We start from the raw sequence: 26,358 nt of genomic DNA, 5'->3' as shown, positions 1-26,358 counted from the left end.
TTATTAGTAATTCTTCTGTAATGTTTCCATTAAGAGACCTTATAGATTTCACACATAGACATTTAAATGGTTAATTTGAAAGGGTTTGGTGTATGTATGTATATTATTTTATTGAATCTAAATCAAGTTTAAGATCCCTTCATTTGATCTGACTCGTTCTTATCTATATATCTACATATCTATTTTCTTAAAATGTGAAACAAAAGAAGAATAATAATATGAAAGATGGTGATATGACAAAAGTGCGGAGGACAAGAGTAAGAAGGATGCTTACCCTGACGTTTAATTAATAAATACAAATTGCTTCGGAGTATAGACTACAGATCAGAGGGGAGATCCTTTAACCACGAATCAGCAAATGTGTACATTTCATTAACATGAAACTGGTTCTGAGAGTAGTGAGAAGTGAATTCCCCGACAAAACTGAACCAACCAGTCAAGAGTTTCAGCTTGTCCTCTCAGGAACAGATCACTCCTTGTTGTTTCCATCAGGGTTTTATTTCTCTAACTTCTACTAAAGATCAGTACCAGATGGGAGCGGTGTGCTGAGTGTGATCAGGGGAAAGATCAACAGCAGAACTGAGGCTTGTTTTCAGTTTCCTCGCAGTGGGATAATATCAACTGCTCACATTGTTTATTATCCCAGAGGACTTTAACTTGATTTGTCTTTGGTTAATTTAAAATCCAGCTTTTCCATCCCATTGCAAGGCAAGTTTATTTATAGCACCTTTCAACACAAGGCAATTCAAAGTGCTTTACACAAATGAAAGACATTAAGAGCTTTAAAGGTCCCCTATTATACTGTTTTACATCAATATATTAACACCAACCAAGGTAACGGGGTTACCTTGGTTGCTGATTGGCTAATGGTTACACAAGCCAAAACATCGTAATGACATCATAAAGTGGCAAAAATCTGATCAGCTCATTTTCAGACAGGTTTTTATATAAATGGATCAGGACAAAAAGAGAGATAATCTTTGTTCCTGAGACTTTCAGAGTCTCTTTCCACAGAGGGGACACATGGTGATGTAGAAGAGACATGAAGAAGAGGGGACACATGTTGATGTAGAAGAGACATGAAGAAGAGGGGACACATGTTGATGTAGAAGAGACATGAAGAAGAGGGGACACATGTTGATGTAGAAGAGACATGAAGAAGAAGGGACACATGTTGATGTAGAAGAGACATGAAGAAGAGGGGACACATGTTGATGTAGAAGAGACATGAAGAAGAGGGGACACATGTTGATGTAGAAGAGACATGAAGAAGAGGGGACACATGTTGATGTAGAAGAGACGTGAAGAAGAGGGGACACATGTTGATGTAGAAGAGACATGAAGAAGAGGGGACACATGTTGATGTAGAAGAGACATGAAGAAGAGGGGACACATGTTGATGTAGAAGAGACGTGAAGAAGAGGGGACACATGTTGATGTAGAAGAGACGTGAAGAAGAGGGGACACATGTTGATGTAGAAGAAACGTGAAGAAGAGGGGACACATGTTGATGTAGAAGAGACATGAAGAAGAGGGGACACATGTTGATGTAGAAGAGACGTGAAGAAGAGGGGACACATGTTGATGTAGAAGAGACGTGAAGAAGAGGGGACACATGTTGATGTAGAAGAGACGTGAAGAAGAGGGGACACATGTTGATGTAGAAGAGACATGAAGAAGAGGGGACACATGTTGATGTAGAAGAGACATGAAGAAGAGGGGACACATGTTCATGTAGAAGAGACATGAAGAAGAGGGGACACATGTTGATGTAGAAGAGACATGAAGAAGAGGGGACACATGTTGATGAAGAAGAGGGGACACATGTTGATGTAGAAGAGACATGAAGAAGAGGGGACACATGTTGATGTAGAAGAGACATGAAGAAGAGGGGACACATGTTGATGTAGAAGAGACATGAAGAAGAGGGGACACATGTTGATGTAGAAGAGACATGAAGAAGAGGGGACACATGTTGATGTAGAAGAGACATGAAGAAGAGGGGACACATGTTGATGTAGAAGAGACATGAAGAAGAGGGGACACATGTTGATGTAGAAGAGACGTGAAGAAGAGGGGACACATGTTGATGTAGAAGAGACATGAAGAAGAGGGGACACATGTTGATGTAGAAGAGACATGAAGAAGAGGGGACACATGTTGATGTAGAAGAGACATGAAGAAGAGGGGACACATGTTGATGTAGAAGAGACATGAAGAAGAGGGGACACATGTTGATGTAGAAGAGACATGAAGAAGAGGGGACACATGTTGATGTAGAAAATACATGAAAAGTGGATTTTGCATAATAGGTGACCTTTAAGAAACATATTATAAAATGGCATTGATAATAAAACATGAATAAGACAGTTACATGAGTAAAAGTTACAGATGTAGTCCTTTCTCCCCGTCTGGATTAAACTCCGATCTATAAAGGGAAGTGTGGCTCCTGAAAGGAATGCTGCATGGTTTTGTTCAATGAAGTCCTCGGCACCACCAATTTCCTCCAGCTCCCACATCTGTGGAGCACATGCTCAGAATCACAGCTAATAATGGAGCCGTGCGTCTGCTTTCTGCTCCGGAGCCTGATTAGCTCCCAGAGAGCGCAGAGTATCCGTTACACATGTTGCTGATAGAGATATGTGTTTATTCTGTGTATCGAGGCAAAACTCTGGTTTGTTGCAAAAGAGCCATTTGGGTAAAGCCACCCTTTAAACGACGAGGACATGTGGAAATAAAAGCTCTGACCTGTGGTGAGCGCACAACAACGGAAATACAGTAAAGAGAATGAAATATAATCTGGTTTACGATATGGAAAGTAAAATAGAATGAGGTTAACATGTATTATAATTAAATATCTGTACACATGTTGCTGAGACAGATATGTGCTTATTCTGTATATCGAGGCAAAACGCTGGTTTGTTGCAGAGAGTACTGACACAGTCTCTGTATGCTATGAGCAGACTTACCAAGGAATACCATACTTAATGACATACATAGTCATAGTGGGAAAGTACATACAAAATAGTATATACAGATTTAATGTTCATTTGGTCATTCGGGTAAAGCTACTCTTTAAACGGCGAGGACATGTAGGAATAAACGTTGAACATAAAGGAACTTGAAGTGACGAAACACAGAAATATAACATCTTAAATATTGATTTACGTCACCCTAAATGTGCTGTCAGTGACACACGATGTGAATGTGATGTCATTTCCATTATTTATTGCCTTAGACCACATTTACACGCAAACGCATACGAAACGCAAACGAACCGAACACGATATCAAAAAAGTCTTTAGTTCACACGAGACCCCTCAAAAGCGCTGGAGACGCTGTAGTACATATGCCGGGCCTGTAAGTGGCGCTGTACTTTCGCCACAAAATACACCAAAAGCAGCGAAGAAGACCCCCGAGCATGGTTGCCATGGTTGCCCTTCTGTTTATTCTCCGCGGTGGATTTAGCACCATGTAGTTCATGTAATTCTCCATGTCCATTTGTTGCTGATGGTTGTGGTAGAGGAGCTGTAGATTTTGCACTAACATCTGTAGCATGGTCAGTAGCAGTAGCAGTAGCTACTGACCATGCTACACGGCTATACGAAAGAGAATAGTAGCGGATACAACCGTTTGCGTTCTCGTGTAAACAGCACCTTATTCTAAGTGTATGGCTACTCTCATGCATATAGGAATGCTACATTTTAATATTATAGCATAAAATTGAGAAAAACCGATATATAATAATGCTGAAAAGGAGCTCAACCTGAAGACAGAGTGTTTATTCCAAATTATTTCGCCATTAAACTTCTGTAGTGTCTTTTTGTATATGTGTTAGATGTAGAAAAACACTGCACATTAGTCACTGTGTTGTTTTTTTAATAATCATTAACAATTCTGTGCTGTGTAACATGCACACCTTACCTGCCTTTTTGCAGGATAAGCATATATGTATCGCTCCAGCATCTACAGAGCGTTTCTTATTTAGCGTTGTTTTTTTTTATATACTGTCACCCCAAAGTTAGACTTGTTTAATATGGGTTTATGTCTGACCTTTTGTGTCCTTTCTGTTGTTGTTTCAGGGGATCTACTTCCTGCGGTGGATGCAGACGCTGTCGCTGAAGCTCAGAGTGGAGCTGCACCCACAGCTGACAGTAAGATAACAAAAAAAACTAATTATATATGGCTGCTTACTTACTGCAAGTGCATGCATTCAGTTCAAATGAAACGTCCTATAAAGTGCACCAATGTCTTTGTGCAATGCGTACAAAATCCACCTGAAGTATCTTATCTGTTCATTCAATTTGCTGATTTATAGTTTGGGTTGCAGATTGGAAAAAAATAATGTATTCTGTAAAACAAATGGATACAAAATGTTTGTGCACAAACTAGCAGTCTACTGCCATTTATACTGTTCCTCACATGTTGGCTAAAACTATGAATTGTACCTTGTTACTAAGTCAATTAATTGCCCTTTTAGTGCATTACAGCAGTATTTTAAACTGTAAACAATGTCTCTGCAAAGATCAATAATTGGTTCTTGCCTAGATGCCTCTGTTTCTCCGAGATGGTGAACATTATCCTTACAGTCAGCTGTAGGGACGCCTGCAGTAATGTGGTGATAAGATAGATGGATGGATGGATGGATGGATGGATGGATGGATGGATGGATGGATGGATGGATGGATGGATGGATGGATGGATAGATAGATAGATAGATGGATGGAGAGATAGATAGATGGATGGAGAGAGAGAGAGATAGATAGATAGATAGATAGATAGATAGATAGATAGATAGATAGATAGATAGATAGATAGAGCAGGAATATATGCGTACTCTACAGGAGAATAGACATACTTGTAAAGCATATATCTTGTCAGTTTCTGTTAGCATTTCAAAGGTTGGACACTTCAAATTTGCTTATTTTTAGATGCAAAGAGGCTCAAAATGTGCAACACCAGTTAAGGACTTCAGATGGAGGTTTACATCTTCCTTTCAGACCAATGGGAACAGTTTTTAAGTTGTTTATTTTTGCGAAAACCTACTTTCCTCAGTCCTTCCTCCAGCAGTCAGTGTTGGCGACGGTCAGTCTAAATAACTGCATTAAAGAGTTCATTAATGGTTTGTAATATATTATATATATCATATTTCTCTTATTCACAGCCAATCATTGCAGTGTCGTAGGAAAATAAGAGAAACACAAACACTTGCTTATACAAAATACTTAGTTCCCACTTGACAGTTAAGGGAAAGAAACAAAAACAAAAAAAACATCACATCAACAAGGAAAAGTGTAATCTTCAGGGCAGAACCAATGGACACAAACAGCTTAAAGGTTACCTATTATGCAAAATCCTCTTCTTCATGTCTCTTCTACATCAACATGTGTCCCCTCTTCTTCATGTCTCTTCTACATCAACATGTGTCCCCTCTGTGGAAAGAGACTCTGAAAGTTTCAGGAACAAAGATTCTCTCTCTTTTTGTCCTGATCCATTTATATAAAAACCTGTCTGAAAATGAGCTGATCAGATTTTGGCCACTTTATGATGTCATAACGATTTGTTTGGCTTGTGTAACCATTAGCCAATCAGCAACCAAGGTAACCCCCCCCCCCCCACCTTATCACCTGAATCTCCTCCTAGAGCACCATTGTGTTATTTTTAACCAAGGGGGGGTGCTAGTGGAGCACGCTCATGAACTGTGAACTCGCCGGAGCCTCGCAGCGGGGCTACAGCGGAGTGCATAAAGCAGACTCTTCACGCTAACAAAGGATCACTTCTTCTTCAGGGCAGGGAAGGCTACGTAGTACGCAGGCTACTGTTCCGCAGCTGCTGCCTCTCTGTTGGACTCCGGTACTGCACATTACTCACGTGAAGTTTAAAAAAAAATGCACTGCTTTAAAGGTGGGGTAGGTAAGTTTGAGAAACCGGCTCGAGATACACTTTTTGTTATATTCCATGGAATGCTCTTAACATCCCGATAGCAATGAATATCTTAAGTGCTTTGACAAAAAATCCATTAAAAAATGTCATCTGTGGAAGCCGTAGTACTGTAAAAAGCACGACCAATCATCTGAGCCGGCCTGGCTAAAGTAACTGGATGGCCTACCTGCCTGTCAGCCTTCCATCTATGCACAAACTTATCTCGTGCCCTCATTGGTCATGTGCGCGTTCGTGTGTGTTGGAGGAGGGGCTCTGTAAGGAAGTGGTAGATTTTTTCCGGTTGTGTATTTTCAAATTCTAGCGCACTCGAGCTGGTTTCTCCAAAATTACCTACCCCACCTTTAAGTGAAACATTCGGGGCTTTTCAGAAAACATCCGGGGCTTGAGCCCAAGTAGCCACCTCCTAGCGCCGCCACTGGTCCTCCCTCAGTGTTGGCGGCGGTCAGTCTTAATAACTGCATTAAAGAGTTCATTAATGGTTTCTCACCGGTGTGTAAATGTTAATGCCTTCTGGTTTTTACGCCCTGTCCTCTCAGCTTAACTCTGCCTCCAGCATGGTGGGTGTTCCTGGCTGTGATTCATGGTGTAATTTAAAGGGAGCTTCATGCTGCCGGTCTGTTTAATACCAGGGTGGGGAAATGGAAAGGTATAAAGTGCGGACTGTTTGCATTGGCCGTCACTTCTTCAGGGAGCAAAGTGAGCTCTGAGCAGTAATAGCTTTCACAAACATTTTGGAACCGTGCTTTAACAGAAAGGAAACTCTGCAGAGCTGTGATTGTAATTACTTTTCCCGTCTTATAATCATCATTTAAAGTGTGGTTTACTTTTAACACACATTGTTCATACATTTAAACTCAGCTCTGACCTGTATACGGTATGGATGAAGAAATATAATCTGGTTTACGGTATGGAAAGTAAAATAACATGAGGTTAACAATTATTTTAATGAAACTATAATAACAGTATTTATCATAAAATACAATTTATTCTACAATATGGATCATCAAATATAATCAGGTTAGCAGGATGAATTACAGCTTTATTTATTTTATTTTATTTTATTTTATTTTATTTATTTTATTTATTTTATTTATTTTATTTATTTTATTTATTTTATTTATTTTATTTATTTTATTTATTTTATTTATTTTATTTATTTATTTAATTTATTTAATTTATTTATTTTATTTATTCTATTTATTCTATTTATTCATTTTATTCATATATATTCTTTTTTTTAAATGTCTTTATTCTTTATTACGTCAAATATTTATAGTTTTTTCAGCATTGTGGAGGGCCACCTTTAAGCCTGTATTGAATAATGATCATATCAATCAATAAATCAATTAAACTTCCTTTATAGAGCCTTTTTAATACACACCTACCACAACGATTTAAAATAACAATGCCACCCCCCTCAAACCCCAGTTCAATAGACGGCACATAACTTTCTCATTATTAAAAAATACTTAATAAATAATAAATCATAATTGAATTAAAGTCCATAAAAAAAAAGTCTCCCTCAGGTCTTCTGGGAGGTTGTAATAATATAAATACTCACCATTAGTCTTTGTTTTAACGTTAGTTATGATGGACTGTGTTTTGACAGAGCACTTGAGTTTTCTTTCACAATGTTCCCCTGATTTGTTCATGTTATCTTCCAGAGAATTCATTTTTGTTCGTACTGTTTACGTTCCCTGTTGTAATGAGATGAATTGGAAAACCTGACGTAATCCAGAGAGACACGAAGAGAGAGAACTATCAAACAGAGCAGATCAGAGTCTGGGGGTGTTTCTCAATCTCGAGGAAAGCTGCTCCAGAGCCAAGGATGCTACGTCATCGAGTCCCGGGCTAGGAAGGATTCTTGCCTTGCTTCTGAAGGACCTGACTCGGAAGACATGTCCTACCAAGGAAGCGTCCTCGACATTGAGAAACACCCTCAGTCTCAGTCTCTCTAGGATAATGTAGACCTGGGGTGTTTCTCAATAGCACATAGTCTTCCGAGTCACTTGCTTCAGAAGCGAGGCAAGAATACTTCCTGGCATTCGGAAAACGAAGAGTGGAACAGGCGAGCAAGTGTGCAGGTGTGCGTCATATGAGAGGCCCCGCCCAAAAGATTTGGGGAAATTGGTCCGTGCGCAAAGCATTGTGGGGATTTTAAGACCGCTGAGTCTACACATGTGCAGCCTCGAAATTTCTCGCTACGAAGTACGCCGGGCTCGGTAGAATTCCAAGTATGCTGGACATTGGAACAGTCCTTCGGCGGGACTCGATGACGTAGTATGCTTGAAATAGTGGCTCTGGAGCAGCCTTCCTCGACATTGAGAAACACCCCTGATCTCAATGCCTATACACTTACATCACCTGGTGTGTAAGACCTACATGTGGGGGCTGCAAAGGCTTTATTTGGTATAAAACGACAAAGTGAGGTTTGTTGTATTGCATATTTCTAACTGATGTGAACATCTTCACTGCTCTTTCGGGTGTACGGAAGAAAATTGTCAAGTAAACAACTTACTTATTAGACAAGGCAAGGCAAGTTTATGTATATAGCACTTTTCAACACAAGGCAATTCAAAGTGCTTTACAACATTGAAAGACATTAAGAGCATAAAACACATTAGAAGCATTAATATAATAAACCATGAATAATATAGGTACATGAATAAAAGTTACAGTGCCGTGTAAGATGTGAATAGTTCAATTAAAAGCAGCGGCAAAGAGAAAGTCTTCAGCCTTATACATAAATCATGAATAAAAGGTTGGTTATTAAGCGAGGTGTGTTTTATAGCCATTGCTCTGATTTGATTTGTTTCTGTGTATCATCTTAATTCTCTTAATGGTGATGTTTCTGTGTAATTTAAAAACTTGAGATAGAGCGAGCCTTCCTTATTTGATTGGCCCTCATATTATCTATTACATCATTTGTTTGTATAAGTTTCCCACAACAATGCAAACAACTCTTAGATCACAGATTTAAAACCCTCTTATCAGCACATAAAATACACATATTTGATTGAGTATGTTCCTCCTGAGTCAGGTTAACTCCGACACAACCACTTCTGGTGTCGTTAGGAGTCATTTCTCAGACAAACAGGCTGGTTGTCAGAGTGGACCGCGCTTTGGAAACCTGCCAGAGCGCCGGCTCGGAGAGAAAGCAGCTTTTCATTGGCTCTCTCTCTGGGGGGAAAGGACTAATCAATCAAGCACTTCATCCTTGATATCTGAGACAGTCGTGCCTTCAAAACGGTGCCTGAACAGTCACAAAGTAGCTTCTAAAGCGGGATGATGAGTCTGAATCCCCCGGTGGATTATTAAGAGTGGGCCCAGCGTACCTCTGAAGGATTGCATTACATTGGAGGAGAATGGTGATGGATAAGAGAGTTTGAAGTGAGTGTTCACTGTAACACAGCCATAATTGGATGATCTAATCTGAAGTGGGCTTCACTTTGTACCTGGTTTCATGCCGTGAAGTTCAGTTTGTGCTTCAGATTTTAATTCCTCAATTACTCAGACTGTCATTGGGCCAACACAGCTGACTTTCACTAACAGAGAACACACCATTTGTACACACAAATGAGTTAAATGAAATAGGTAAGGACGAATAATGGTGAGGTATGAAGGAAGTGGTCGAGCATCCATGAGTCTCCAACTAAATTTCGACATCAAGTCATACAGCCAACGGTCAACTAGCATGAACATTTTAACCCTTTGTGAGATGGAATAACTTATAAATAACACCTATAGCGCCTTAATGCTGCTGTCCAGGGTTTGAAAAGTGCACACGGTGCGAAAAATCTGTAAAAACTACGGACATACCTGACAGAAACAGGCGGAGCGATGCGTCAGTGATTCTCTGGATGTATTTAGGTGGGGAAATGTGGTCGAAGTTGACAAGAAAAATACCCAAAAGAGGAGAGGAAATGATGCCAAATGATGTGTTTAAACTGGGATACCAGGTCACCAAGAAGGGGGAGAAGCTGGGGAATCAGAACATATATATGTAGACGTTGGGATGATGGCTGGTTTAGGAACAAAGGGGATTTAGGAAAAAGGCATGACACAGGTTTTTATTTGTAATCCACTTCCTACTATATATACAAATGGCATCCTTCTTCCTTATCAGGCACTTTAATGTCCATATCTTTAATGCAGAAAACACATTTGGTATGCACCTTCCCAAGGTATGGCCCATTTCTTTAAGGCTTCACAATGCGAGGTTATAGCTTCAATCCTTATCACATAGCTCCCATCTGTCAAGCCATTTTCATATCTCACATTCCCTTAAACGGCTTTGCAGTCTTGCACAGCATACAGCGCATTTTTCTATCAATTCAAAGCAATCCTAAATGGTCCGACACGCTGTCAGTCTGCAGTGTTTGTTTTGGTAATCACTTCTGCGAGGATCATACAAGCTGTCTTAGATATGAACGTCATCTGTCACGTCTCTGCAGCACATCCATCAATGAAGTTTGAGGACGTTGTGATTTGGGATCTGGCCTCTGTAGTTTTTGCAGAGCTCTGTCGTTGGAGAGAAGTGAAGCTGGCGAGCAGCTCTCTTTTTCCATTGCGTAAACTCCAGAGCTGCTGCCTGAAATGCAAATGCGGTAAAGAGCCAGGGGACTGTCTGTGTGTGTGTGTGTCTGTGTGTCTGTGTGTGTCTGTGTGTCTGTGTGTGTTTATCAATGTCTCCGCCCGCCATTCCTCTTTATTTCCTTATACAGTAATATGCATAACAGATCCTAGCACAGAGTACTTTAACAAGACTCAATGGAAACCTACTATATGGCAGGACCTTGTAGGGACACTTTGCTAAAATGGATAGTCAGCTGTACAGTATTTAAATGTGACTTTAAGGACTATAAAAGTAAGTATTGGTATCAAAACACTCATAAATTACCACATTTAAAAGCACTTATTGTGTTTAATGTCCCATTTTTTAATCATATACTGTATATTTAGTGCCTGGATGTTTTTTTGATGCAATCACAGCTGGTAAAGTTTGACCCTTTTGAGTCCAGAGGCTAATTTGTCAGTTTTCGCATACTTTTGATTGTCTTACTAAACCCCATTAAGAAATGTTTAGCATGTCAATGTTTTGGTCTCTTATTTTTGAGGACAACCTCACCTATATAACCTGATAGTTATTTTTTTCATTTTGACACACTATATGAACAGTTTTGACCCAAAATCACACAGAAACGTAAAAACAGATTTGGAAAATGATATTATTTTCACTAAAGGTAACACAAACATGCACAACGGAACATTTTGAAAGGTAAACATATATACATGGGATGTCACTATTGTTGGGGAATAATTTGCCCTGCATGTCCTCCTTAGCCCTCTGACGCTGCTGACCAACAGCCGTTATCTCCCTTAAGGAGGGGCTGCCCAAGCATATTGTTGATGTTGCCAGTTTATGACCGGGCAACTCTCGGTCAGAGATAGTCATTGTTGTGGGACACCTGGAACACATCCTTCTCGGGGTGTAGATGACCCCGAGCCATAAGCGTCAACAAATGTGATTCAGTGTCCCTCAGCTGTTTAGTCTATCTATTGAAGAATGTTGATTATTACACTCTGAACTAGTTCAAACCTGGAGCTACAGGAGGGGTCTTCAGGATTGATTGTGGCATCTCAACCGTGTGGTCAACTCGTGGCCCGTGACATGTCTTGTGAATTCTCCGGCCGAAGCTCCAAATAAACCATCAGTGTTTGCCATCAAAGCTCCAGCTCTCCTCGTGCCTCTCTGAGTCCTGACTCCAATTGCTTCAGAAGTTTCCCCCACAACTATGTTAATGCAAACGTTTGATTGAGGTAGCATGAACCTATATACACATGTTATGAATAAATAGCAAGTGTATCCATAGGCGTTTTTCCCTCATTCCTCACATACTATTGCTGCTGTATATCTTAAACTATACTTTTTATATCGTATTTTATTCATTAGTTTATATTTATTTAGTTTAAGCTTGTAATTTGAATCTGTAAAATAACTAGTAACTCATTTTGTCAATAAATGTTGGGAGTAAAAGCGCTATAATGGCTTCCAAATTGTAGTGCATAGAAGTATTGTGTAGCATTAAATTAAAAATACTCAAGTTAAGTACAAGTACCCCCAATATCGCACTTAAGTACAGTACTTGAGTAAATGTCTTACATTACACCGCATGGTTCTGGGGGCACCATATTTATTAAGTCATGTCGAACTGACAGAAAATGTAGGGACATAATTTTGTTTTTCTTTACGGCTGCCCAAAAATTCCTGCATCAGTCCTCCTGAGGTCCTGAACAAACACTCTGAGTGAAGAGCATGACTGGATGTGTGACCGCAGCATTTTCAGATTAATCCCAGCTGGCCAGATGTCATTCTGAAACGCTTCTGAATGTCTGCTTTAAGTCTTCGCTTTCACAGTTTCCTAAGGTCAATTCTTAGGTCTTTGCTAGTAGCTAACCCTTCCCATCGTGTGTGTGTGTGTGTGTGTGTGTGTGTGTGTGTGTGTGTGTGTGTGTGTGTGTGTGTGTGTGTGTGTGTGTGTGTGTGTGTGTGGTGTGTGTGTGTGTGTGTGTGTGTGTGTGTGTGTGTGTGTGTGTGTGTGTGTGTGTGTGTGTGTGTGGTGTGTGTGTGTGTGTGTGTGTGTGTGTGTGTGTGTGTGTGTGTGTGTGTGTGTGTGTGTGTGTGTGTGTGTGTGTGTGTGTGTGTGTGTGTGTGTGTGTGTGACACTGTGATTATAACAGACTGTGTTTGACTTGTGTTGACCTTCGGGGTGATGGACTTGTGTTTATAATGGTTCTGTGGATGTTGCAAGGAGGACATAGGAGGAGGAAAAACGTTGGCACATGCTCCTAACACACACACGCGCGCGCACGCACACGCACACACGCACGACCACTGACTTAACAAGGGAGATATTCAGTTAATGCCTTTGCTTTTTGCAATGTTTTTACAGTTAATATTATAAGAAAAAAACTGGCTTTCTTTCAGCTTAAGGAGCATCTGAAGACATGTCAATTAAAGGTTTTGTTGTGTATATTCAACACACACACACACACACACACAGAGCTGCTGTTTAATGTTTGGTTTACATGCTATTAAGTCAATGCCATTGCTTTTAGCGATGGTTTTACAGTTCATATTAACGCTTTACACCCCATCCTTTGCCTTTACTGAGAAATGTTTCAAAAACTACAAGGCGCTCTGTCCACAAGATGTGATGTTCTGTCTGATGTGGATGTAGTCCTCTGCTCATGTCCCATTAAGGTTAACAGGGACCTCTGCTATTGGCTCCATGAGTCATGAGTGCACAGATTGTTTCTGACCACACAGGCTGGTGTGTTAATGGCTCTGCGCACACACACACACACACACACACACACACACACACACACACACACACACACAGCCACAACACACACACAGCCACACACACACACAGCCACACACACCACACACACACACACACACACACACACACACACACAACACACACACACACACACACACACACACACACACACACACACACACACACACACACACACACACACACAGCCACACACACACACAGCCACACACACACACAGCCACACACACACACACACACACACACACACACACACACAGCCACACACACACACAGCCACCACACACACACAGCCACACACACACACACACACACACACACACACACACACACACCACACACACCACACACACACACACACACACACACACACACACACACACACACACACACACACAGGGTGGTTTAAACAGAGCGCTGTGTGTCTGCTGTCTGTGTTTATGTTGGAGAATATCTGCCATTAGTCACTAACATATAGCTGGCCAACATTATGATGTGACATACAACGAGCTGGCAATGTGTCAAAAAGGAAACCTTTTTTCTTAATATAGATTTATTATTAAATATGATTTATTTATTACCTATTATTATAATCAGCATCAGAATCAGGTTTATTGCAAAGTAGGTTCACACATACAAGGAATTTGCTTGGTGTATAATGGTGCACTGTAAAAGGAATTAGGTTGTAAAAAAGGTCCTTTTTAAACAAAAATAAAAAAGTAAAAAGGACATTTTACAAGAAATATAAAAATAAGACATATATATATATATATATATATAAAAAGCACAATAGAATTACAAATTATTCTGAAAAATAAAATGCAAAGTGTGCAGTATATCCAAATGTAAGGTGGAAGAGCTACTATTGCGCATACATGTGCAAAATATACAAATTATTGTGCAAGGTTTGCATTATGGAGTATGAAGAGTGGCTCATATGATGTGCGCACAGTGTGTATGGGGGGGTATGAAGTCTGAAAAAGTGAGAAAAGGAACATTTAAAGAATCAGAGCAGAGAAGAGTCTGCAGAGGCGTTGACATGTGCTGACATGCTGCCTGAATGAATGCTGTTCCCTTAAAAAACTAAATCTCTAACCTCGGACCCTTTCTGTTTCAGCTCCTCATGGATACTTCCTGGAGTTTCAGGAGCCGGTGAACAACATCACTCACTTCCAGGGCCAGACGGCCACGCTGCACTGCAGGGTGACGGGGAACCCCCGGCCCTCCATCCGCTGGCTGAAGAACGACGCCCCGGTGGTCCAGGAGCAGGGCCGCATCACCATCCGGAAGATCGAGGCCGGGTCCAAGCTGCGGATCCAAGACCTGGACACCACGGACACCGGGTACTACCAGTGTGTGGCCTCCAACTCTCTGAAGGTCATCTCTGCCACCGGGGTGCTGTACGTCAAACTGGGTAACGTCACATTTATATTTACACTTTTAATTATTTGTATTATTGAAGTGAAACTGTCCTTTTCATCGGTAGCGTTTCCAAGGAGATTGCATTTTTCTCCGATTTTTTAAGTAACCAAGAAGCCATGGTGTTTTCTTTTCCATTGGATTAGATTAAATATACTTTATTAAACCCACATTTGGAAATAGTTGGTGGCATCAGGAAGTCATAAAGCTCTTCTCTCCATTTGAATAAAAAGAATTGTATGATAAAACTACTTTATACACGTATATAATGCATATATTATCTTATGTTTACAAATGTTTTATTAGTATTATAATGGTTTATTATCAAGTATTCTAACATATTTTGTATTTTTTATATTTTGTATTTCTATGTATGTTTATGTTGATTCTTTAAAATCTATTTTGATCTTATTTTTTGATTTTTAAACTTGTGTAATGCCTGTAAACGTGCTGCTGGGATAAAAAGAAATACAATTTGCTAGGAATAATTTACACCTAATCTTATGAAATAAAATTAAAATAGGTCTCTCTTCATGATGAATAAGGTGCTTCTTAACACAGTGTTTAATGTTTAATTTATGCTTTTATTTTGGACCAACAGGACAGATGCCCACATCTAGCCCAGATGAAACGTAAGTGAACCTGCTATACATTTGATCAGAGTGTGTGAGTGAGAGTCGTACAGCAACAGAAGGAAAATCCCAACCAAATTAGAACCACAGAGAAGATTTGAAGCAACAAGTATTTACCCCTTGGGATGTGTGTAGGGTTTTTGGAGTGTTTGTAAAACAGAGAACAGCGTATATGGGAAACAAGAACATCAAGCAAGGAGCAAAAGATATAGCGGATATACATCAGGGCATCTTCCTACAAGGTTTTATGAAAAGGTAGTCCCATTACATGTTTCAAAAGTAAATACATCTGCATGTTTTTTAAATCAAATGAATATACAATAAAAGAAAAATAAGCATGAAACAGGAAATCGCAAAATCATATAAAGGCTGCTGTGCTGTTCTCCCCTTCGAGAAATGATAAAAAGCTTCTCCAAATCCTATCAAAGGTAGAATATTTACCCTTAAAGGTCCCATGTCATGGCCATTTCTACTGATCATAATTCCATTGTTGAGGTCTACTAAAATAAATGTATATTATGCAATTTTCCAAACTCACATTGGTTTCTCATACAGCATCTCTGTATAGTATGTGTATTCACTCTCTGTCCTAATCGGCTTGTTGGAGCTCCTGCCCCGCCCCTCCCTGTGAGCCCAGTGGCCGTCTGCGAGACAGCGAGACACAGCGAAACCGAGCCCGAAACACACACACACCCACAGCCTGGCTGGGAGTTTGTGTGTGTGCTCAGGCTGAGTCCTGCGGTGTCTCGCTGTCTCGCCGACCCCACACCAGTGAGCCAGCTCACAGTGTCCCGCTCCTCGCAGCAGCGAGCCTCGCAACGTCCCGCCGAGTGTGTGTGTGTGAGGAAGTCCCCGGATTGGTCCAAACGTAACGGCTCCGCGGACGTTACGTTACGTCACTATACCCGAAATACGTCACTGTACCCAAGAAGTAAACAATGGAAAAAGAGAAATCTCCAACGAGGCGTTCTGGGGCAGCATAGACAGGTCTTTCCTGTGTTAGAGTTTTACTCGCTACAGGGTGAACTTTGAGGGTTTGTGACTCTGCAGACCGTTTACATGCAGAAAAACCTTCATAACACATAAGGGGATGGGTAATAACCAGAAAAGCATGACATGGGACCTTTAAGCATAAAGATAGTTATATTGACTTTTAACTTGTTCTTTACAGCAGGACATCTTCCCCTCAAACCACTCCTGCAGCATAACCCCCGTCTTTACTGTCCATCTCATATTTTTGCCAGTACGGACACACAATAATATTAATGTTTCTGGTGCAGGGTAATGTCAGTTAAAGCTGTTTCTTAGGATTCAGTGGGGACAGATGAATTTACCTCCATGTCTCTTCAGGCTGATGTGCAGACGGTGGTTGTTTTCCCAAACATCTGTACAGGAGCAAAGCTAAAGCTGTTTATGCCATCTTCAAGAATATTCTGATTCACTGCTGTGATAAAGAACTCTTTGGGGAATTCACTGTAGCATACACACAGATGGAAAAGGACGCATACATAAAGCATGAGGGAAACATCCGATATGAATATATTTGTGTAGCTGTCTAATCGGGAAGCCTTGCAATCAATCTAGTAGCTTCTTTGCTCAAAGTTGGCAATCGTTCCATTAAAACAGGTTTAATTGACTCATATTTTATGTATAACTTGGCTTATCAAGACGACGGACTAATGTACAATAACCTTGTTCGGGGTTTTACTCCAAAAACAAAGAGAGGACTCTTTAAAGTAGAGACACTACATACTGATATACACCTGAACATTAGCAGGAGAGGACTCTTTAAAGTAGAGACACTACATACTGATATACACCTGAACATCAGCAGGAGAGGACTCTTTAAAGTAGAGACACTACATACTGATATACACCTGAACATCAGCAGGAGAGGACTCTTTAAAGTAGAGACACTACATACTGATATACACCTTAACATCAGCAGGAGAGGACTCTTTAAAGTAGAGACACTACATACTGATATACACCTGAACATCAGCAGGAGAGGACTCTTTAAAGTAGAGACACTACATACTGATATACACCTGAACATCAGCAGGAGAGGACTCTTTAAAGTAGAGACACTACATACTGATATACACCTGAACATCAGCAGGAGAGGACTCTTTAAAGTAGAGACACTACATACTGATATACACCTGAACATCAGCAGGAGAGGACTCTTTAAAGTAGAGACACTATATGCTGATATACACCTGAACACCAGCAGGAGAGGACTCTTTAAAGTAGAGATACTACATACTGATATACACCTGAACATCAGCAGGAGAGGACTCTTTAAAGTAGAAACACTACATACTGATATACACCTGAACATCAGCAGGAGAGGACTCTTTAAAGTAGAGACACTACATACTGATGTATACCTGAACATCAGCAGGAGAGGACTCTTTAAAGTAGAGACACTACATACTGATATACACCTGAACATCAGCAGGAGAGGACTCTTTAAAGTAGAGACACTACATACTGATATACACCTGAAGATCAGCAGGAGAGGACTCTTTAATGTAGAGACACTACATACTGATATACACCTGAACATCAGCAGGAGAGGACTCTTTAAAGTAGAGACACTATATGCTGATATACACCTGAACACCAGCAGGAGAGGACTCTTTAAAGTAGAGATACTACATACTGATATACACCTGAACATCAGCAGGAGAGGACTCTTTAAAGTAGAAACACTACATACTGATATACACCTGAACATCAGCAGGAGAGGACTCTTTAAAGTAGAGACACTACATACTGATGTATACCTGAACATCAGCAGGAGAGGACTCTTTAAAGTAGAGACACTACATACTGATATACACCTGAACATCAGCAGGAGAGGACTCTTTAAAGTAGAGACACTACATACTGATATACACCTGAACATCAGCAGGAGAGGACTCTTTAAAGTAGAGACACTACATACTGATATACACCTGAACATCAGCAGGAGAGGACTCTTTAAAGTAGAGACACTACATACTGATATACACCTGAACATTAGCAGGAGAGGACTCTTTAAAGTAGAGACACTACATACTGATATACACCTGAACATCAGCAGGAGAGGACTCTTTAAAGTAGAGACACTACATACTGATATACACCTGAACATCAGCAGGAGAGGACTCTTTAAAGTAGAGACACTACATACTGATATACACCTGAACATCAGCAGGAGAGGACTCTTTAAAGTAGAGACACTACATACTGATATACACCTGAACATTAGCAGGAGAGGACTCTTTAAAGTAGAGACACTACATACTGATATACACCTGAACATTAGCATATGATCCTTTAAGTCTGGAAATAATAAAGTGTTGTATTTGTTTTAGATGATGTCTAAGTTTTAGAATGATCCTGTGGTAGGATCGAGGCTTATTTCAAAGTAACCAAGCTAACAGCCCTGAAGCTACGTAGACTAGCTAAAGGTTTGTAGTGGTGAGGATGGATTTGAAGGTTGGTATTTAGGAAATGACTGTAGTTAATAAATATTTGTGTGGCACTTAGAGGAGCAGATGCAGGTGTCTGTGGTGAGAGGCGTTTCCTGGGCCTGCTCTGACATGTCAGCTGACTCTCATACCTGCACTGCTGGATTAGTAATGGGTGCAGATATCGTGCTATGTAGTGATGGGAATTACGGCTCTTTGAAGGGAGCCGGATCTTATGGCTTCGTTCCTTTCCGAGAGCCGTTCAAAAGAGCAGTTTTTTTCTTTAAGTGGCGGCGGAGATTATTTGTTGACCCTGCTTTAAATTATATTTTGGCTTTACAAATGTTGCACTCCGCTTTATCATTGCCTATGTTTTTGTTGAAGTGCATCCAAATCGCGTTTGGCTAATTTGTTCATCTGAAGAACACGTCGTCTACCTGTACCACTCATTATGCTATGCCTAAACCTAACCAATCAGAGGCACTCCTGCCTAAACCTAACAGTTCAGAGTAGGGGCGGGTCTTCACGGAATACGCTTGGGGAACAAAATCAAGCTTTTTCACTGTTCACATATAGGCGAGTGGATTTATGGCAGGCGGTGAACCAACGATAAAAAGATTGGCTCTCACCAAGTACGACTCGGTTCCCTTCGTTCGTACCAAAGAGCCGTTCAAAAGAATCGGATCGTTCGCGAATGTAACATCACTATGTTTCACGGATTGATGAAACCAAACCACGAGGGCAGGCGGCCTTGTGTCTGTCTTGTGGGTTTGACTGTGGCTCGGGACAGATTCCTGCCGCAGCAGTCAGACTCTCGCCGGTGGTTTGGACGGCTCTGAACTGAACTGGAAGGAATGCTGATTCATGTCTCCGTCAGACCAAGTGTTCCTGAAGGCCTCTTCCAGGGAGCTTATCTCATCAGCGAGCAATGTGACTCAATTCATGTGTTTTCATATATGTAGCGCTGAGGTAGGGGGACATATTCATCAGAATCAGAATACCTTTATTAGTCCCACAGAGGGGAAATGTACATTGTTCCAGCAGAAAAAGTGCCAAAGACAGCTTAATGTTACGTAGAAGCATGCATACACAAGTATTGAAGTAAAAAAATAAAAAGTTATAATAAAATAAAAAGTTACACAATTTACAAAACACACATCCTGTAACAGTTCATTGTGGGGAGGGTGCAATGCCTTGTTGTTGTTTTATAATGTATATGTAAAGTTGATCAGAGAAGTCAAATTGACAGTATTAGTTTGACTTTTAAGTCACATTTGCTTCCATACATTGCAGGTAGTCATACTGTGTGTAATGCAAATAAGAAGTACCCTAATTAGTGTTTAATTTGCCTATGGTGTACTCAAATGGTGTTGTTGAGTTAATTTAGGCCTTGTTACTGATTCACCAGCACTTTATGGTATGATCTCGCTGTGAATATATCTTCACTTTTCCTTCTTGCTCGGAGTTTGATTCTGTATGGTTTTTGCATGTATTGTAAGTCGCTTTGGATAAAAGCCTCAGCTAAAGGATATGTAATGTAATGTCAAATAGTTGATTCATATTCTGCAAATGTCAGAAAATTGTGAATAGTTTAACTTTCCCGAACCATTGTGACATCTTCAGGTGTCTTGTTCTGTCCGACCAAAAGTCCAAACTCCAAATATATTTAGTTGACTTTCATAAGAAATCCCCTCATTTGAGAAGCTGAAATCAGCAATGCTCTGTATTTATTGATCAGGGAAACAGTTGCAGATTAAAATATGATAACAGTTCTTCTTTTTTGTAACAACCGAGGACTAATGGTTACTCATTCAATCTCTAACTGTGTATGGTAGTAACATGAGGTACATGTCCTTTGTCACAGCAGCACTCTGAAGTCTCAGTAACTGTAAATTGAACTGGTACAGGCCGACTTGAACCCAAGAGCATGAAATTGTAACAGGCTTAATGTTCAGGAGTTTTAGTTTACTGAGTCAGTACATGCAGGAACTTTACGATACTCAACCCTGTGTGTGTGTGTGTGTGTGTGTGTGTGTGTGTGTGTGTGTGTGTGTGTGTGTGTGTGTGTGTGTGTGTGTGTGTGTGTGTGTGTGTGTGTGTGTGTGTGTGTGTGTGTGTGTGTGTGTGTGTGTGTGTGTGTGTGTGTGTGTGTGTGTGTGTGTGTGTGTGTGTGTGTGTGTGTGTGTGTGTGTGTGTGTGTGTGTGTGTGTGTGTGTGTGTGTGTGTTTCTGTGTGTGTGTGTGTGTTTTCTGTGTGTGTGTTTCTGTGAGCATGTACCTCCGTATGAATGTGTGTGTGAATGTACATTTCTGTGAGCATGTAGCAGCCTCTACCTCCGTATGAATGTGTGTGAATGTGTAAAAGCAGACGTGTTACGTAAAGGCGCCTTGAGGGCTTGCAAAGACCAGTTACCATTTATCATAAAGCCATCACTCCCCCACTGATTCTTTAGTCGGACTGTTTGACTTCAGTAAAGTGAAACGTTGACACAGCACAGCTTTTAAAGAGTCACTTCCTGTACTGGGATCACTATATTATTGAAGCTCCATCAACAAAAACACAGTGTTAAAGCAGACTCAAGTTTGGTTGCACATGACATCATCCTGCAAGATGCTGCAGCGACCAAACATCATATTACACATTTCTCTGAATATGACTTTTGCTATGGAGAATAAACCTCTGTGCAGTGTTTTGGTGATGAAATGTCAAACGTATGGGACTGTTGCTCATGTAACTGCACACAGCTATGCAGCCCCTTGTGTTGTTTTAAGGCAGAGCTGAAATCTGACCAGCATGGTGACAGTAGTGGGTGCAGACTGACTGGATTGAAGCAGGAACAGCAACACTAATCCACCTCCTCTCTAGGCCTGAAACTCAAAATGAATACAACATGGGCACCTTCATTTATTAGTAAATGGTGGTATGCAAGTAAGGGATAATGTGACCAACTCGCTGCACATTATCCCGCTTATTACACGGCCAGATACTAAACAAACTCGACTCCCAATATTAATTGAAATTATGATATTGACTAAAAAATTGTCATATTTCTTCTGGTGGTTTATCTGACGTCCAGCGCTCCGTCTTTTAACCTCTTTTCCTTTCTCTTTCTTGATCCTCCTTAGCAACGGTCATTATAGTCCTCGACAGCGGTCTGTACTACTGTATTAACGTGTCACATGTTCTGAATTGACCAATCAGAATCGAGTATTCAACTAAGACGTGTAATAATAAGATTTAAATGACGCCACTGAGTTAAAATCAAAAGCACCCAAAGGTTCACTCTGTGTCAGCAGCGTCCAAGTTCAGGTGTTGCTAATAATAAGAATAGGATTATCAGAACAAACAGAGTCATTGTCAGGAAATCTTCCCATACTTAGCAGCTCGATTCAATTACCTGTAAATCTGATTGTAGGTCATCAAACGCTATAAAGACAGCGTGTTGTGTTCACAGAACAGGACAGAGCAGCATATCATTCTCCCATTAGCAGCTCTGAGTTTTAGACAGAGATGGCAAAAGTACACACATCCTTTACTCAAGCAGAAGTACAGATACTCGTGTTTAAAAATACTCTGGTAAAAGTACTGACTAAACTTCTTTACTCAAGTCAAAGTAAAGAGGGCTTTGAAATGTACTTAAGTAAAAAGTACCCATAACTAGCAGCTGTTTTAAAGAGTACCTGACCTCCCTTTATATTAATAGAACAATAATGTCATTGTTAGCTAATGAATGTTTCCATGCTGAACAACGGCAACATGACAACGTTTTCATTGGTCCCTCTTCTTTAGAGAAGACCAGGAAATGATGGATACACGGATCGTGTTCAAATCAATAGGCACGCAATGACTCTAAATAATAATGATCACGCCACCAAACACACATTCAAACTAAAGGAACCAGCCTGTTTGGAAAATGTAAGAAGTAGAAAGTACAGGTATTTGTGTTCAAAATGTAAGAAGTAGAAAGTACAGGTATTTGGGTTCAAAATGTAAGAAGTAGAAAGTACAGGTATTTGTGTTCAAAATGTAAGAAGTAGAAAGTACAGGTATTTGGGTTCAAAATGTAAGAAGTAAGGTTAGAAAGTACAGGTATTTGGGTTCAAAATGTAAGAAGTAGAAAGTACAGGTATTTGTGTTCAACATGTAAGAAGTAGAAAGTACAGGTATTTGTGTTCAAAATGTAAGAAGTAGAAAGTACAGGTATTTGTGTTCAAAATGTAAGAAGTAGAAAGTACAGGTATTTGTGTTCAACATGTAAGAAGTAGAAAGTACAGGTATTTGTGTTCAACATGTAAGAAGTAGAAAGTACAGGTATTTGTGTTCAAAATGTAAGAAGTAGAAAGTACAGGTATTTGTGTTCAACATGTAAGAAAAGTAAAAAGTCGTCAGAAGAACAAGTAGTGGAGTAAAGTACTGATACCAGAAACATGTACTTAAGTACAGTAACGAAGTATTTGTACTCCACTACTTCCCACCTCTGCCTTTTAGAAAGCTAACTGTGAGCACAGCAATAGTTTTGGACCCAGTCGGTGTTCTGGATTAGGATTTAAATCCGGCCCGGGAGGCTAATCCAAGCACAAACATGACATGAGCGTGACCTTAGCAAAGAGCCAAGTGTGAAAACAAGTTCAGATCAGCTGGTTTAACTAAGACAACTTCCTGCACAGCAGCTCAACATGTGGCATGAGGCCAGAGGGTCTCGTGATTTTGGGAAGGCGATAATTCAATGTGATCAGGCATTGTCTTTCAATACAATTTATAGGAATGAAATCCCATATTGAGATACGCAATCACCTCATCTAAATTGAAGCTAACAAACGTGTACTCACTCAAAACCCTCAGGAAATTGAACGTTCCTCTCTGTAATGCCCTCGAAGCTGGGATGTTTTTGGGGGTTTTCTCATATTGTAGTCATTAATACAGCTCTACTTGTAATGACTTTTTAGTTGCTTATTTGAATTGTCGCGTACAGAAAAGTGCTATATAAATAAACTTGCCTTGCCTTGCCTATTATCCAAGGAGCAGTTCATAGCCCTGGGTGTTTATTATCATTATTTATCCAGACAATTAACTCTGTATGGTCTCCATCTACAGTGCCTATAATCAACATACACACATATTCATGCTTTAAGTTATTTCTCTTGTTTTGGCATTTTAAAGTTGAATGTAGTTAACTGCTTAAGGCCAGTCCGGATCTTTTTTCATTATGTTTTACTACCACATCCAATGCTAGCGTTACCTTCATGTCTGACAGCTTTTATAATAATATCTTGATCGTGTTGTGGCTGCACACTAAAGCGTTATTGTAAATGGACACTGGAAGAGTTTATGATGAGACTCAGATTCTGCAAATTGGCCAGAGAGCGACAGGAAGTCATTTTCTACCTGCCCCCATCAGACCTTACAATTCATCCACTGTGTGTTTCAGAAAGAGCCAACATTGATCCATTTGTGGACCAACTGTTAGTCTACCTGAGACAATTAGTGGATTCATATCCTCAGCTGACAAGTATCAATAAACTGGGACTGTTATTCAGGTTCAGTCGCTATACTTCTCTTGTTTCCATCACATCGTTTTGTAATGATATCTATAATATGTCATGGTCTTTTTTCTGATAGCAGGAGCTTAACAGTATTAACCATTGGGGTCAGGAGAAACTCTGTCTTTTCATATTGCCTTGAAATGTCCCACGGTACTTGTTTCTGTGACCTTCTCATCGTTCCTCTTGTGTATCCCAATATTTCCACACACGCTCATGAGATTGAGAACTGTCGCTTGTATTACTCAAGACTCCCAAGCTAGCTCAAGCTAACAAGCTGGGCTAACTAAGACACTGCTCTGCGTTGCTAGCTGGCTAACCTACTTCTTGAGGGAAAACTAGCTATAGATAGAATACTGTGTTTGCACCAGGCTTTAAACATGTTCATTTCTGCTGGAAAAGTTATTATTTGAGCCACCCCTAAACGGCCACTTGTTGAACTTCACATTCAACTGAACATTCAATGCTGACAGTTTTTCGGGCTAACCTTATCTGTAACCCCCTCCCCACCACTGTAGTTTTGCAAACTGGCAACTTAGTGGAGATTGAATAAGATTAACTAGTGTTCCCAAAAAAACCTACTTTTACACTCTTATCTATTGGTGTTTCACTCATTTAACATTTCTAGTCAGAGTCCCTTAATAAGTGTCCAGGAGTAAATACAGAACTCTACTTTAAGCACTTCCTGGAAAGCTGCTTCCCTTCATGGAAAGAATCACAGAGGTCTGTTTGTTAATGACTTTTCCATTACAAGTTGTTTTAAAGTCACCATAATGAGATATGGAAAGTGGTGTGTGTGTGTGTGTGTGTGTGTGTGTGTGTGTGTGTGTGTGTGTGTGTGTGTGTGTGTGTGTGTGTGTGTGTGTGTGTGTGTGTGTGTGTGTGTGTGTGTGTGTGTGTGTGTGTGTGTGTGTGTGTGTGTGTGTGTGTGTGTGTGTGTGTGTGTGTGTGTGTGTGTGTGTGTGTGTGTGTGTGTGTGTGTGTGTGTGTGTGTGTGTGTGTGTGTGTGTGTGTGTGTGTGTGTGTGTGTGTGTGTGTGTGTGTGTGTGTGTGTGTGTGTGTGTGTGTGTGTGTGTGTGTGTGAGAAGGAGAGTAGACGATTTGCAGACATGGCCTATTCAAACAGTTGAGTAGAAATATTAATAGGGTGTTAGCTGCTCCTCTATCACATCCCATAATGCTCCACAAAAGAAGGACTGAAGGGCAGTCTGCACATATACAGGACAGGGAAATATTGCAAATATTATGACACGTTTAATACATATTAGAGCTTACAGTACAGTACTGAGGAGTACTCATGATAACTATGACTAATACTAAGAACTAATAACTCTACTAAGAACTGTAAAACTGTCCATTTGGTTGGCAAACTATTATAGAGTGACATCAATGTCTTCAAACACACTGTTCAATTTTCTGAAATGCAACTTCCTGTTACTCATCAGCAGAAATACACCAATACCAATTTATGTAGCTACGTCCTGGGAAAACTAGTTATTTTTCTGTTGTTTATTTATCTTTTTGGCTATCTTTCAATGCTTCATATTTGAACTATGCCTAAATCAGACCTTTATTTTAATTCCAGGCTTCCTGACAAAGGTTTCTGCCAGCCGTACCGAGGCATTGCCTGCGCTCGCTTCATTGGAAACCAGAGCATCTATGTGGAGTCTCTTCAGATGCAGGGGGAGAGTGAAAACCGCATCACAGGTAAGGAAATCAGCCATTTTAGTTCACATATTGCACAATTATCAATACACATGGTCCAGTGGGGCTGGTTAATTTCCCAAAAAGTGAAAATGTTCTTGATTGGTTCAGTGTTAGACTTACCAACTAGTTCTTGTTCAGTACGCCACATGTGCGCCTCTGACATATTCCAATGGCCACTCTTATTTAAAGGTCACCTATTATGCAAAATCCACTTTTTCATGTCTCTTCTACATCAACATGTGTCCCCTCTTCTTCATGTCTCTTCTACATCAACATGTGTCCCCTCTTCTCC

At 40.3% G+C, this 26,358-nt stretch overlaps 1 protein-coding gene across 1 annotated transcript in view; it reads left to right on the top strand.

Moving 5' to 3' along the window:
- Positions 1–26,358, top strand: part of ror2 (receptor tyrosine kinase-like orphan receptor 2) — a 56,439-nt gene that overhangs the window by 23,828 nt on the left and 6,253 nt on the right. The window contains exons 2-5 of the mRNA XM_034126089.1: positions 4,083–4,154; positions 14,428–14,724; positions 15,331–15,361; positions 25,945–26,066. Coding sequence (XP_033981980.1) covers positions 4,083–4,154; positions 14,428–14,724; positions 15,331–15,361; positions 25,945–26,066 — 522 coding nt within the window. The remainder of the gene's footprint in view (positions 1–4,082; positions 4,155–14,427; positions 14,725–15,330; positions 15,362–25,944; positions 26,067–26,358) is intronic.

Source organism: Trematomus bernacchii, unplaced genomic scaffold, assembly GCF_902827165.1.
Source record: "Trematomus bernacchii unplaced genomic scaffold, fTreBer1.1, whole genome shotgun sequence".
Taxonomy (NCBI): Eukaryota; Metazoa; Chordata; class Actinopteri; order Perciformes; family Nototheniidae; genus Trematomus; species Trematomus bernacchii.
This window is presented reverse-complemented; position numbering and strand designations above follow the sequence as displayed.